The following is a 15,686-nucleotide window of genomic DNA, read 5'->3' on the forward strand; positions in this document are numbered from 1 at the left end:
AAATAACAAGAAAGTGCTACAATGAATACGACAAAAAAATGTGCTGAAGTGTTTAAGTGACAACATGAATGCGTGAGTCCTAAAATGACAAGGATGAACCTATGTGCTTTAGTGCTGAAATGACAATGGGTTGTTCTTGTATAGCGCTTTTCCACCCCTTTTTAAGGAGCCCAAAGCGCTTTGACAGTATTTTAACGACAAATATGCTCATTTGCTAAAATGGCGTCAACAACAAATGTGGCAAAGTGCTGAAATGACAATGACCAATAAATGTGCTTAAGTGCTAAAATGACAACTTCAACAACAAATGTTTTAAGGTGTTGAAATAACGACAAACACATGTGCTTAAGTGCTAAAATGACACCATATAATGTGTTAAAACGCTAAGGTGCTAAAATGAGGACAGAACAACAAATGTGCTAAAGTGCTGAAATGACAATGACCAACAAATGTGCTTGAGTGCTAAAATGACAACTTCAACAACAAATGTTCTAAAGTGCTAAAATAACGACAAACACATGTGCTTAAGTTCTAAAATGACACCATATAATGTGTTAAAACGCAAAGCTGCTAAAATGATGACAGAACAACAAATGTGCTTAAGTGCTGAAATGACAACTTCAACAACAAATGTTCTAAAGTGCTAAAATAACGACAAACACTTGCTTAAGTGCTAAAATGACACCATATAACGTGTTAAAATGCTAAAGTGCTAAAATGACAGTAACAACAACAAAATTAGCTGAATTGACGACAAACATATGTGCTAAAATGACGACAACAACAAAAAAATGTGCTAAAGTGCTAAAACAATGACACTAAATAAATGTGCTTAAGTTCTAAAACTCCATCAACAAAATCGAATAAAATGACATCAAACATATGTGCTAAAATGGCGACAACAAAAAAAACGTTGTGCTAAATTGTTAATTAATGTGCTTGAGTTCTAAAATTACATCAACAAAACTCAATGAAGTTCTGAAATGATGAAAAGTGCTAAAATGACAACAAAAATGTGCCAGAATGCTATAATTACAACAACATAAATATGCTATAATGCTAAAATGACAACAAAAATGTGTTAATGTGATACAATGACAATATGTGCTGAAGCTCTAAAGTGCTGAAATAACCACAACAACCACAAATGTGCTAAATGTAGCACTAGTGCCATAAAGACAACAACAAAAATGTGCCAAAGTGCTAAAATGACAACAATAATGTGCTAGAGTGCCAAAATGACAGCAAAATATGCTTGAGTGATAAAATGACAACAAAAATGCGCCAGAATGATATAACAACATAAATATGCGATAGAACTAAAATGACAACAAAAATGTGTTAATGTGCTAAAATGACAATATGTGCTGAAGCTCTAAAGTGCTGAAATAACCACAACAACCACAAATGTGCTAAATGTAGCACTAGTACCATAAAGACAACAAAAATGTACTAAAGTTTTAAAATGACAAGAAAAATGTGCTGGATTGCTATAACGACAGCAAAATATGCTTGAGTGATAAAATGACAACAAAAATGCGCCAGAATGATATAACAACATAGATATGCGATAGTGCTAAAATGACAACACAAATGTGCTAATGTGCTAAAATGACAATATGTGCTGAAGCTCTAAAGTGCTGAAATAACCACAAATGTGCTAAATGTAGCACTAGTGCCATAAAGACAACAAAAATGTGCTTAAGTGCTAAAATGACAAGAAAAATGTGCTGGAGTTCTATAACGACAGCAAATTATGCTTGAGTGATAAAATGACAACAAAAATGCGCCAGAATGATATAACATGCGATAATGCTAAAATGACAACAAAAATGTGTTAATGTGCTAAAATGACAGTATGTGCAGAAGCTCTAAAGTGCTGAAATTACCACAACAACCACAAATGTGCTAAATGTAGCACTAGTGCCATAAAGACAACAAAAATGTACTAAAGTTTTAAAATGACAAGAAAAATGTGCTGGATTGCTATAACGACAGCAAAATATGCTTGAGTGATAAAATGACAACAAAAATGCGCCAGAATGATATAACAACATAGATATGCGATAGTGCTAAAATGACAACACAAATGTGCTAATGTGCTAAAATGACAATATGTGCTGAAGCTCTAAAGTGCTGAAATAACCACAAATGTGCTAAATGTAGCACTAGTGTCATAAAGACAACAAAAATGTTCTTAAGTGCTAAAATGACAAGAAAAATGTGCTGGAGTTCTATAACGACAGCAAATTGTGCTTGAATGATAAAATGACAACAAAAATGCGCCAGAATGATACAACATGCGATAATGCTAAAATGACAACAAAAATGTGTTAATGTGCTAAAATGACAGTATGTGCTGAAGCTCTAAAGTGCTGAAATTACCACAACAACCACAAATGTGCTAAATGTAGCACTAGTGCCATAAAGATAACAAAAATGTGCTTAAGTGCTAAAATGACAAGAAAAATGTGCTGGAGTGCTATAACGACAGTAAAATATGCTTGAGTGATAAAATGACAACAAAAATGCGCCAGAATGATATAACAACATAAATATGCGATAGTGCTAAAATGACAACACAAATGTGCTAATGTGCTAAAATGACAATATGTGCTGAAGCTCTAAAGTGCGGAAATAACCACAACAACCACAAATGTGCTAAATGTAGCACTAGTGCCATAAAGACAACAAAAATGTGCTTAAGTGCTAAAATGACGAGAAAAATGTGCTGGAGTTCTATAACGACAGCAAAATATGTTTGAGTGATAAAATGACAACAAAAATGCGCCAGAATGATATAACATGCGATAATGCTAAAATGACAACAAAAATGTGTTAATGTGCTAAAATGACAATATGTGCAGAAGCTCTAAAGTGCTGAAATGACCACAACAACCACAAATGTGCTAAATGTAGCAGTAGTGCCATAAAGACAACAACAAAAATGTGCTAAAGTGCTAAAATGGCAAAGAGGACCAGAAAGTGACAATGTTTTCCGCTGTGTTGCAGCTTTCAGCGTGGCCCACTGGGAGCAGCTGCAGCGAGAGAAGCAGGAACTGGAGCGAGGTTTCGAGGCAGAGCTTGGGGACTTGCAGGCTCAGCAGCAGAGCGAGCTGGGAGCGCTGGAGGAGCGTCTGAGAGTCCAGCACACGGCCGAGACCAGGAGCCTGAGGGCCCTCCAGCGCGCCCAGATAGGTCACCTGAAGGAGAGGCAGCAGGAGCAGGTGATTGTCTGGGCACTGGGACTCACGCTCTAATCGCTATGTGTGACAAAACCTTGTGCGAGCAGATGGAGGAGATGAATGAAAACCACCAGGCGTCCATCATGGACATGGAGAGCGCTCACAACCACACTCTGGCCACCCTGCAGGAGGAGCACGCCAGGACTCTGACAAGTAGGACCTCCACCACTTCCTGTCCTACCAAACAACAATAATAATGATAATAATAATAATAACAATGATAACAATAATAACAGCAACACTAATAATTATAACAATAATAACATAAAACTAATATTAATAACAATAATAACAACAATAATAATAGTGATGTTAACTATAATAACAACACTAATAGTAATAACAATAATAACATACAAATAATAACTATAATAATAACAACAATACTACTAATAATAATAACAATAAAAAATACACTAATAATAATACAAATATTTAAAAATATAATAACTATAATAATAACAATAATAATTCTGATGAAAATGAAAATAATAACAATAATACTAATAAAACAACAATAATACTAATAAAACAGCAATAATAATAACAAGAATATATTAATAACAACAATAATAATAATAATAATGATAACAATAGTAACAACAACACTAATAATTAAAATAATAATAACATAAAACTAATATTAATAACAATAATAACAACAGTAATAATAATAATGTTAAAAATAATAACAAGACTAATAGTAATAACAATAACAACATACAAATAATAATAATAACTATAATAATAACAACAATACTACTACTAATAATAACAATAATAAAAAAAACTACACTAATAATAATACAAATGTTAAAAATATAATAACTAAAATAATAACGATAATAATACTGATGAAAATAAAAACAATAATATTAATGAAACCACAATAATATTAATACCAGTAATATTATAAAACAACAATAATAATAATAATGATAAAAATACTAACAACACTAATAATTATAAAAATAATAACATAAAACTAATATTAATAACAATAATAACAACAACAATAATAATGTTAACAATAATAACAACACTAATAGAAATAACAATAATAACATAATAATAATAACCATAATAATAACAACAACACTACTACTAACAATAACAATAGTAAAAAACTACACTAATAATAATACAAATGTTAAAAATATGAATAATAACGACAATAATAATAGCAATAATACTGATAAAATAAAAATAATAATAACAATAATACTAATAAAACAAGAATAATACTAATAAAAACAGCAATAATAATGACAGTAATATTAATAACAACAACAATAATAGTAATAACAATAATAATAACATCAACAACAAAAATGATAACAATAATAATAATAATAACAACAACAATAATAACACTAATAATACTTATCAAACAATAATAATAACATGAATAAAATCAATAATAAAAACAATAATAAAAACAACAATAATAACACTAATAATACTAATCAAACAATAATAATAGCATTAATAAAATCAATAATAAAAACAACAAAAATACTACTAATAAAAACAACAATAATAACAATGATAATGATAATAATAAAGACAGTAATAATGATAAAAACAATAATAACAATAATAATTTAAAAATAATAATAATACAAATACCAATAATGATGATTAAAAAAAACAATAACAACATTTGATTGGCAGACCTGAAGATGGCTCATGAGCAGCACAGGAAATCTATGGAAGAAGACTTTGAGAAAATCCGACTCTCATTACAGGTAACACTCTTTCTTCCTTTTATTTGTTTCTCCTTTCTTTATTTCTTTTTATCTTTTTTTCCCCCTTTGTCTTTCTTTCTTTCTCATGTTTTTCCATGTATTTTTCTTTCTGTTTCTCTTTCTTTCTGTCTTTAGTTAGTTTTGTTCTTTCTGTCTGTCTTTGCTCTTCTCTTCTTTTTATCTTTGTCACTTTATTAAAATGATTTTTTCTGTCTTTCTTTTTTTTTCTCTTTCTTTCTGTCTGTATTTCTTTCTATTTCTCTGTTTATTTTTTTCTTGTTCTTTCTTTCTGTTTCTTTATCCATTTTCTATCTATTTCTCTCTCTTTTACCCTTTCAAATTCTTTTAATTTTTACTTGTTTTTTTCTCGTTCGTTTTTGCTTTCTTTTTCCTTGTTATTCCTTTACCCCCTTTGTTTTTCTTTCTTCTTTCCTATTTTATTTCCCCATATTTTCTTTTTTCTTTCTTTCTTTACTTTTCCATCGATTTCTATCTCGTTCTTTTTATCGTCTCCATTTTTTACTTTTTCATTTTATTCTTTCTTTGTTTCTTTCTTTCACTCTTTCTTTCTTTTTAATTTATTTTATGTTCCTTTTCTCTCCCTTCTTTCTCTTCATCTTTCTTTTTCTTTCTGTCTTCCTTTTAGTTTCCTTGTTTTATTTAAATATTTTTCCTTTTAATTACCACTCTTTTCTTTTTCCCCTTTTCTTCCCTTTCCCCCCTTAGTTTCATTTTGCTTCTTCTTTTCTTTTCTTTTCCTTCTCCTTGGTCTTGTCCCTCAGCAGTCATGTGTTGTTCCCGCCAGGATCAAGTGGACATGCTGACCTTCCAGAACAGAAGTCTGAGGGACCGAGCCAAGCGCTTTGAGGAAGCTCTTCGTAAAAGCACTGATGAGCAAATAGTGGTGAGAAAGTTTGATGTCACCTCAAACATCTTCTCACTTCATTTGTACGTTCTGATGATGGATGACATCGGCCTTCGTTACTTTCTTACTTAACTAGTTACACAATAACTACACAGTTATTACAATGTAGTTACGTAGTTAGTTAGTTGAGTTGAGTTGAGTTGAGTTTGAGTTTATTTCGAACATGCAAGCATACAACATGATACATCACAATTTCCAGTTTCTCTTTCCAACATGTTCGAAAAGGAGGAGGAAGAAGCAGAGCTTATTTAATCCTACCCCTTTTCTTTACATAACAGTTGTTAGTTAGTTAGTTAGTATGACATGTGGCTATGTCATATTTAGCTAGTTAGTTAGTTAGTCAGTTGGTTACTTAGTTAGTTAGTTAGTTAGTTAGTTAGTTAGTTAGTTAGTTAGTTAGTTAGTTAGTTAGTATGCCAGGTGTAATGTAGTTAGGTAGTAAGTTAGTTTTTAGTTGTTTAGTATGACAAGTAGGTAGGTAGGATGTAGTTAGTTGGTTAGTATGAGAGGTAGGTAGGATGTAAGTTCTGTTTATTTAGTAATGAAGTTGTTAAGTAGTTAGTTAGTTGCCGTGGGTCAACACTCCAAATGACTTGTTAATCGCCGAACTGAGTTGTGACCATGGTTTTGCAGGACGCATTAGCGCCGTACAAACACATTGAGGAGGACCTAAAAAGTCTGAAGGACGTGTTGGGGATGAAGAACCAACAAATCCATCAGCAGGAGCTGAAGATCACCGAGCTGGAGAAAATAGTAAGCTGATGTGGTTTGAGCAGCTGAACGTTTTGGACTTGGTTGAAGTTGAAATTGTGCGCGTCGCCTCTTCGTGTCTTTGAGCAGGCTGAAAGGAACGTTCAGCTGGAGGAGCGCGTGCAGGTTCTACAGCAGAAGAACGAGGATTTGAAGGAACGCATCGACAAGAACCTCGCCGTGTCCAGGTGAGCGCTCGCACACCTCCAATAACTAACTAAAACCCTAAGGAGTATACTCATAATGAGATCCATCAAGGTGTGCTCGCTGTTGATGCTCGAATGAGTTTGGTGAGGAAGAACGCGGCACACTAGTGTGCCGTGAGATGCAGTCTGGTGTGCCGTGGGAGATTATCTAGTTTCACCTATTTGGGTTAATAATATCGTTTGCAAAGCAGTAATTATAGTCTGCAAATGATGCGTTGTTGTTGAGTGTCGGTGCTGTCTAGAGCGGGAGGCAGTGTGCAGGTAAAAAGGTGTCTAATGCTTAAGCCAAAAATAAACAAAAGGTGAGTGCCCCTAAGAAAAGACATTGAAGCTTAGGGAAGGCTATGCAGAACGAAACTAAAACTGAACTGGCTACAATGTAAACAAAAACAGAATGCTGGACGACAACAAAGACTTACTGTGGAGCAAAGACAATGTACGTCCGAACATGACATGACAATCAACAATGTCCCCACAAAGAAGGATGAAAACAACTGAAATATTCTTGATTGCTTAAACAAAGTAGATATCGCTTAAAGGAAGACATGACACTGCTACATTGAAATACCAACAAAAAAAGAGATAAAGCCACCAAAATAAGAGTGCTTAAAACAGCAAAACAGTGAAAATAAGTCATGATGTGATGTGACAGGTGGTGACAGTACACCTACTTTGAGACAAGAGCTATAGGGATGCATGCTTGCTTATGCTTTAAGGTCATACCCAACAATTGCGACAACCACATTTTACTGTTAAGTGAGTTTCAATTTGAAATAATTCCTGCTGGTGGTGTGCCTCCGCATTTTTTCAACGCAAAAAATGTGCCCCGTAGAGATGCGCGGATAGGCAATTATATCATCCGCATCACCAAAGTCGTCATCCACCCGCCGTCCACCCGAACCAACATTTTATCAGGACCGTACCCTCCCGCCAACTGCCCGCTGAAATACATCAGAGGTTGTCCGCCTTTACCGCTCACAGAGCTATTTAAACCTGTTTCACAGAGTAATGAAGTCAATTGGAGCCGCTATCGTTCCCGCGACTATCCAATAGCGTTCATCCTGATTACAAGAATATGGGCGTGCTATGAAGCCATTGCCTTAGACACCTTCAACAACATGTACGGACTGATTGTTGGTCCGGCAACATGTTGTGTGCAGCCTTCCGCAATGACACGTACAAGATTGAAAGGCATACTGGGTGATACAGAGTACACTGATGGTTGTGATATAAACCACTTTAACACTTACTAATATGCGCCACGCTGTGAAGCCCACACCCAACAAGATTGACAAACACATTTCGGGACAACATCCTCACAGTAACACAACACAACAAATACCCATAATCCTTTGTATCCGTGACACTTCCTGAATATATTTTACACCCCCGCCCCCCCAACCCCGCCCACCTTACCGACGCAGGAGGGGAGGGGGGTGTATAAAATAGTCAGGCAGTGTCATGAATACAAAGGATTATGGGTATTTATTGTGTTGCGTTTATGTTGTGTTACTGTGAGGATGTTCTCCCGAAATGTGTTTGTCGTTCTTAATTGGTGTGGCTTCACAGCGTGGCGCATATTACTAAGAGTGTTAAAATTGTTTATATCACAACCATTAGTGTACTCTGTGTCACCCAGTATGCCTCGCAGTCGTGTGCGTGTTGCCGCGGAAGCCACACACAACATGATGCTGGACTGTCAAACAGATCGTAAACTACCAATGGCTTCATAGCACGCTCTAACACTTATTATCTGGGTGACTACCGGCAGTCATTCAGGAAAATAATGGCGTCTCTTATTTTCTTCTTCACTTTGTGACACTGGTCTTAAATGGCACTTTGAATGGCAAAGGATACCGATCACAGAACCATGCATATCAAATATTTCCGGATGGTTCAACCGCCACCTGCCCGAATCTAATTAAAATCTATTTTTTCGTCATGTCAACCGCCCGACCCGCGGTTTATCCGCGGATGATACCGCAAACCGCGCATCTCTAGTGCCTCGGCTCAAAAAAGGTTGAAAAACACTGCTCTGAGGCACCAAAATGGAGGCCCTTATTGAAAGAGACCCCAGCAGGTAGTCTTCGCACACGGCTTTCACTAACGTGTCCGCTCCGTCGCCAGGCAACTGTCGGAGGAGAACGCCAACCTGCAGGTGAACGTGGAGAAGGAGAACACGGAGAAGAAGCGTCTGAGTCGCACCAACGAGGAGCTGCTGTGGCGTCTCCAGACGGGCGAGCTGAGCCCCCGCATGTCGCCCAGCTGCTCCCCCGTCCACCGCCCGCCCGCCTCAGGACCCGGCTCACCCGCACGCCCGCACTCCTTCCACCAGTGACCTTCACCCGCTTGCTGCCTCCCCTGTGTTCACCCTGCAGGTGCACACTTGACTCTTTCTATAGACGCCCCCTTGTGGTGCATTTTTAAATGTGTACAAACTGCACACAGGAACTAAAACAATTTGCACCTACACAGGAACTAAGACAATTTGTGTGTACACATGACTAAAGACTATTATTTGTGTGTACACATGAACAAATACTATTTGTTCATGTGTACACATGACTAAAGACTACTATTTGTGTGTACACATGACTAAAGACTACTATTTGTGTGTACACATGAACAAATACTATTATTTGTGTGTGCACATGACTAAAGACTACTATTTGTGTGTACACATGAACAAATACTATTATTTGTGTGTACACATGACTAAAGACTACTATTTGTGTGTACACATGAACAAATACTATTATTTGTGTGTACACATGACTAAAGACTACTATTTGTGTGTACACATGAACAAATACTATTATTTGTGTGTGCACATGAGTTAAAGACTACTATTTGTGTGTACACATGACCAAAGACTACTATTTGTGTGTACACATGACCAAAGACTACTATTTGTGTGTACATATGAACAAATACCATTTGTGTGTACACATGACTAAAGACTATTATTTGTGTGTACACATGAACAAATACTATTTGTGTGTGTCCAAGAACAAAGACTGTGTACACATGAACACACTATTTGTGTTTACACATGAATAAATTCTATTATTTTTGTGTACACACTAATAAATACTATTATTTGTGTGTACACATTAATAAAGACTATTATTTGTGTGTACAAATGAACAAAGACTAATATTTATGTTTACACATAAACAAATACTACTATTTTTATGTACACATGAATAAAGACCAATATTTGTGTGTACACATGAACAAATAATGTGTGTGAAAAAGAACAAAGACTTATTTGTGTGTGTACAAGAACAAAGACTGTGTACACATGAACACACTATTTGTGTTTCCACGTAAGCAAAGACTACTATTTGTGTGTACACATGAACAAAGAGTAGTATTTGTGTGTACACAATAAAGACCAATATTTGTGTGTACACATTGAATAAAGACTATGTACACATGGACAGACTATTTGTGTGTACACATGAAGAAAGACTATTGTGTGTACACATGACCAAAGACTACTATTTGTGTTGACACAGTAACAAAGACTAATATTTGTGTGTACACATGAACAAATACTAATATTTGTGTACACATGAACAAATACTGCACACATGAACAAAGACTAGTTGTGTGTACACATGAATAAAAACTGCACATGAAGAAAGACTGTACACAAACAAAAGAAAGACAGTGAACGCATGAACAAACACTGTTTGTGTGTACAAATACAAAAAGTAATATTTGTGTGTATACATTAACCAAGACTGTGTACACATGAACAAAGACTATTATGTGTGCGGACACATGAACAAAGGCTGTGTACACATAACTAATATTTGTGTGTACACATTAACCAAGACCAATATTTGTGTGTACACATGAATGATGACTAGTATTTGTGTGTACTCATTAACAAAGACTACTATTTGTGTGTACCCATGAATGAAGACTAGTATTTGTGTTTACACATCGACAAAGACTACTATTTGTGTGTAGACTTGAACAGAGACTAGTATTTGTGTGTACACATCGACAAAGACTACTATTTGTGTGTAGACTTGAACAGAGACTAATATTTGTGTGTACACATGAACAAATACAAACATTTGTGTGTCGACTACTATTTGTGTGTACACATTAACCAAGACTAATATTTGTGTGTACACATTAAAAAAGACTAGTATTTGTGTGTACTCATTGACAAAGACTATTTGTGTGTACCCATGAATGAAGACTAGTATTTGTGTTTACACATCGACAAAGACTACTATTTGTGTGTAGACTTGAACGGAGACTAATATTTGTGTGTACACATGAACAGAGACTATTACTTTTGTGTACACATGAACAAATACCAACATTTGTGTGTCGACTACTATTTGTGTGTACACATGAACAAAGACTAATACTTGTGTGTACACACGAACAAAGACTACTATTTGTGTGTACAAATGATCAAAGGGGCCCTGACTGTCATTTTGCCTTCATTAGTCATCGAGCACTCAGGACGATACTCTTCAGATTTACAGGTCGATCATACGTTGATATCAGGACACGATGGCGTCCATCTTCTTCCAGCAGCAACATTCCATCAAGCGCCATGTTTGTCTACAGTTTAACAGCACGTGTGTTTACATGCACGAACTGTGACCTCTGAGCGGATCAAAAAACGTCCCTGTCTAGAAGTGTTCTGCAGCCAATCAGTGGTATCCGGTGCCTTGCTCAAGGGCGCCTGAGCCATGAAATGTATCTCACAGGAATTGAACCTGAGACGGTTCAACCGCAGGCCATATTTTGATGTCACGAACATGAGACGTGATGAAAACCGTAGACGCTGGCTACTCGGTACAATATGGCGAAGCAAACAATATAATAATCATTAATGTGGCACTCTAGTTTCATTTTGATAATATTTGGACAGCATTGAAATGAAAACTGTTATGATAAATGAAAAAGGATGCAGGTCAATAATTGCTGTAATGGTAATTTTACTTGATATACAGAAACGGGTCAAGCAATTTCAATTTATTATGACATCTTAGTTATTAGTATTGTAGATTAAATCATGTTTAAATGTAGCAGCAGTGAGCTATCAATAGATAGTTTATATACATGTGTATATATGTATGCATTAAGGGTGTAACGGTACGTGTATTTGTATTGAACCGTTTCGGTACAGGGGTTTCGGTTCGGTGCAAAGGAGTACCGAACGAGTTTCCACACGAACATATAAAGTAGCCGCCTAAGCTAAAGTCTTAACAAGCTGATCTGCTTTCTGCATCTGTCTACTACACAGCACCCAGCATTGTCCCACCCACACAAACATCTGATTGGTTACAACCACAGCGGTAACAGCCAATCAGCAGTGCGTATTCAGAGCGGTAACAACCAATCAGCAGTGCGTATTCAGAGCGGTAACAACCAATCAGCAGTGAGTATTCAGAGCCCATGTAGTAAATGCTTCAACATCGAGCAGATAGGTGTTTAGCAGGTGAACACAAGGCAGCGTACACTCCCCAAATGATAAAAAAACACCTCCCAGTCAACTACTACTAACATCACTATGAGCCCGTTGACCTTCTGGAAACAGGGTGCAGCTCAGCTCACTCGCAGTCCTGGCTTGAGGTGAAGGCTAATTAGCTTTTAGCGTAACGTTAGCTCATTTTACGGTGTGTGCGTGTGTGTGTGTGTGTGTGTGGGGGGGGGGGGGGGGGGGGGGGGTGTTACGGAGCGTGTTGATTGAGCTGTGTTAAAGCAGCAAAAAAGGACATCATGTTAAATGAAGAGTCTGAGTGTATATAATAATGTAAGAGCATCACAAAGCCTACATGAACTCCATTTGCTATTGCTATTGTACTATTTTTTCAGCTATAGTTAAATTAATCATAGTAATGTAGCAGCCTAGTTTTGAATGGCAGGGTCCCTGCTATCACACGTTGACACAAATATAACATTTGCATAATAAAAATCAACTACAGGCTTACCAAAGGCTAATAATTTAAGCATGATGAGTTGACTTGAAACTGTTTAATGTTGCACTTTTTAAATGTAGGAGAAAAGTTTTGTCATTTTATTTAATCCAAGCAACAAGTCGTGGATTAACGTGGCCAGAATTATTATAGTGTTCCCAATGTTAAAAGGATAAAGCCATTTTTTTACAAATTTGGTAAATAAATAGCCCAAAAATTTATATTTTTTTGTTTTCTTCCTGTACCGAAAATGAACCGAACCGTGACCTCTAAACCGAGGTACATACTGAACCGAAATTTTTGTGTACCGTTACACCCCTAGTATGCATATATATATGTATATATATATACCATGAATTGATTAACGTGGACCCCAACCCCAAGTTGAAAAATGTATTCGGGTGTTATCATTTAGTGGTCATTGTGCGGAATATGTACTGAACTGTGCAATCTACTAATAAAAGTTTCAATCATTCAATCAATATATACATGTATGTATAAACATGTATATATACACGGGTATAAATGTATGTACATATTAATATATAGATACATATATACACGTATATATGTATATATACTTTTATATATGTACATATTTTTATATATACAGTATATATGAATATATATGTGTATGTGTGTATATATATGTACATATACAGTACATATATACGTGTATATACATATATATATATATATATATATATATATATATGCATATATGCTTACATATATACATATGTATAAATATATATGTATATATATATACATAAATATGTATGCATATGTATATATAAATATATATACATACATACATACATATATATATATATATATATATATATACATATATATGTATGTATGCATGTATATATATTTATATATACATATACATACATATTTATGTATATATATATATACATATATATTTATACATATGTATATATGTATTTATACATATGTATATATGTAAGCATATATGTATATACATATATATATATATATACATATATATATATACATATATATATATATATATATATATATACGCACACATACATTTTACAAACGTATGTATATACACACAAAAAAAGATTCTGTATATATGGGAACACAATGATCATAAACAAAGTCAGAATACACAACAAAATGATATAATATTGCGAGAACAAAGTTGTAATGTGAGACTATTATAACATAATATTATGAGGATTTAACATTTAACATGACAAGAAAAAAATCTTTTTACAAGAATAAACTTGTCATATTTAAAAAAACAAACAATACAATTGTAGTATTACTAAAAACTGCTCATTTTAGCAGAAAATAGTGTAATATTACAAAAATAAAGCCTTATTTTACAACTTTTTTCTCACAGTGATTCTTTTGCAGCGTTGTGTTGATAAATTCATTATTTTCTAAATAATATCACTGGCAGCCTCAATGTTTTTGTCTACACGAGAATGAACACTTGCAAAATGTGTATTTTTTTATGACTGCATTTTTAGGATCCCTTCTGTAAACGCATGTTATTTTACTGTATATCTTGTCAGTCTTTGTGTGTATCTTTCATAATGTGCGTCGTTTTTATTGGCGACCCACGAATGTCTCCACTTTGTGTACGTACAGCAAGTATTAAACCACCGAAAAATAACCCCTGAGTACTTTCATATTCACACACATGTGGCGAGACAGCGAGCGGTAGCGGTGATGTGGAATAATAAACACAATAGCTTTAGCAAGCAACACATATATAACCAGCAGGGGGCAGAATATTAGCGGAAAAAAACAAACATACAAGAACAAAATCCTGCGATTAAATATAAAGTGCAAAATCAAGGGAAAGGTTGCAATATAATGTGTATGTGTGTACATATTTTTTAAATTAATATATATGTATAAATATTATTTATATGTATTTAATTATTTGTATCAGTGGTGTACCGTCGGGGCCAGCAAGGCCTTCTCTGCTGGCCAAATAACCAGAAATCATCATCACAATTAAAGATAAAATTATTTTTTAATTTACTTTCCCTAAATAAAAAATATTCCAGCGCTGTTGTTTTTAGTTTTTATTCAATCACAATTTAGCTAGCTTATGTTGCCATACTGTACCAAATCTGCCCGGGGCCTTCAGAATCAACAATAGGGGCGTCCGTGCACTGTAAATGAACGGGGGCATACAGTTGATAGATAATTGCGATAGCCAATCAGATCAGGAGTTGTTGTCAGTAAGGTCTTTTAGCTGGCCTAAGGTGGAACATGACATTTACACATCCTGTGATTGGATACTCACCAGGACTGTTAGCGGATTCATTTGTTAACAGTAGCCTATCTAGGTAGCCTGATGTTAACGAGACTGTGATTGGATACTCACTTGTCATTCCAAAGTGAGGATCCATAACAGAGAAGGAGAACAACATGTTGATTAGGTGGCAGATATATATTTGCAAGGCCATTTTCAAAAAGGATATTTAAAGAGAAACTACATCTTGTGAGACCATGTCGGCCAACCCCCGAAGCTAGCTCAGCTGTTCTGGCGATGAAAGGGGGAAATGCCCGCCATTTCCACTCGAATAGGCCGACGAAGAGGGGTACCACTGGCTTATACGCTGTTGAATAGGTGCTAAAAATTGTAAGTTCAAATATAAAAATTGTTCACGTTTAATGTTTTTTGTAACTTTTATTTTGACAGTACCGCACAAGATATATTTTTTATTGCTGATAAGTTTTAATTGACTTTTAAATACACCAGAAAATAACCCGTTTTGTACACTGTTGATAGGGTTCAATGCGCAGTAGGGTGTAAATGTGTTCCTGAATAGTATTTCCCCAGCAATTGTCATGTGGTGACACCA

General features: G+C 35.1%; 1 protein-coding gene across 3 annotated transcripts in view; it reads left to right on the top strand.

Moving 5' to 3' along the window:
• mtus2b (microtubule associated tumor suppressor candidate 2b) overlaps nt 1-13,391 on the top strand; it is a 42,554-nt gene extending 29,163 nt beyond the window's left edge. For 2 of the 3 annotated variants that reach the window (XM_061877863.1, XM_061877865.1), the window contains exons 8-14: nt 3,013-3,227; nt 3,293-3,398; nt 4,920-4,993; nt 5,799-5,897; nt 6,552-6,671; nt 6,756-6,856; nt 9,002-13,391. In XM_061877863.1, the coding sequence (XP_061733847.1) occupies nt 3,013-3,227; nt 3,293-3,398; nt 4,920-4,993; nt 5,799-5,897; nt 6,552-6,671; nt 6,756-6,856; nt 9,002-9,212 (926 nt within the window). In that variant the 3' untranslated portion in view covers nt 9,213-13,391. The remainder of the gene's footprint in view (nt 1-3,012; nt 3,228-3,292; nt 3,399-4,919; nt 4,994-5,798; nt 5,898-6,551; nt 6,672-6,755; nt 6,857-9,001) is intronic. The other variant, XM_061877864.1, reaches the window with a different exon arrangement.
• Nucleotides 13,392-15,686: the final 2,295 nt, after the last annotated feature.

Source organism: Nerophis ophidion, linkage group LG18 (genome assembly GCF_033978795.1).
Source record: "Nerophis ophidion isolate RoL-2023_Sa linkage group LG18, RoL_Noph_v1.0, whole genome shotgun sequence".
Lineage (NCBI taxonomy): Eukaryota > Metazoa > Chordata > Actinopteri > Syngnathiformes > Syngnathidae > Nerophis > Nerophis ophidion.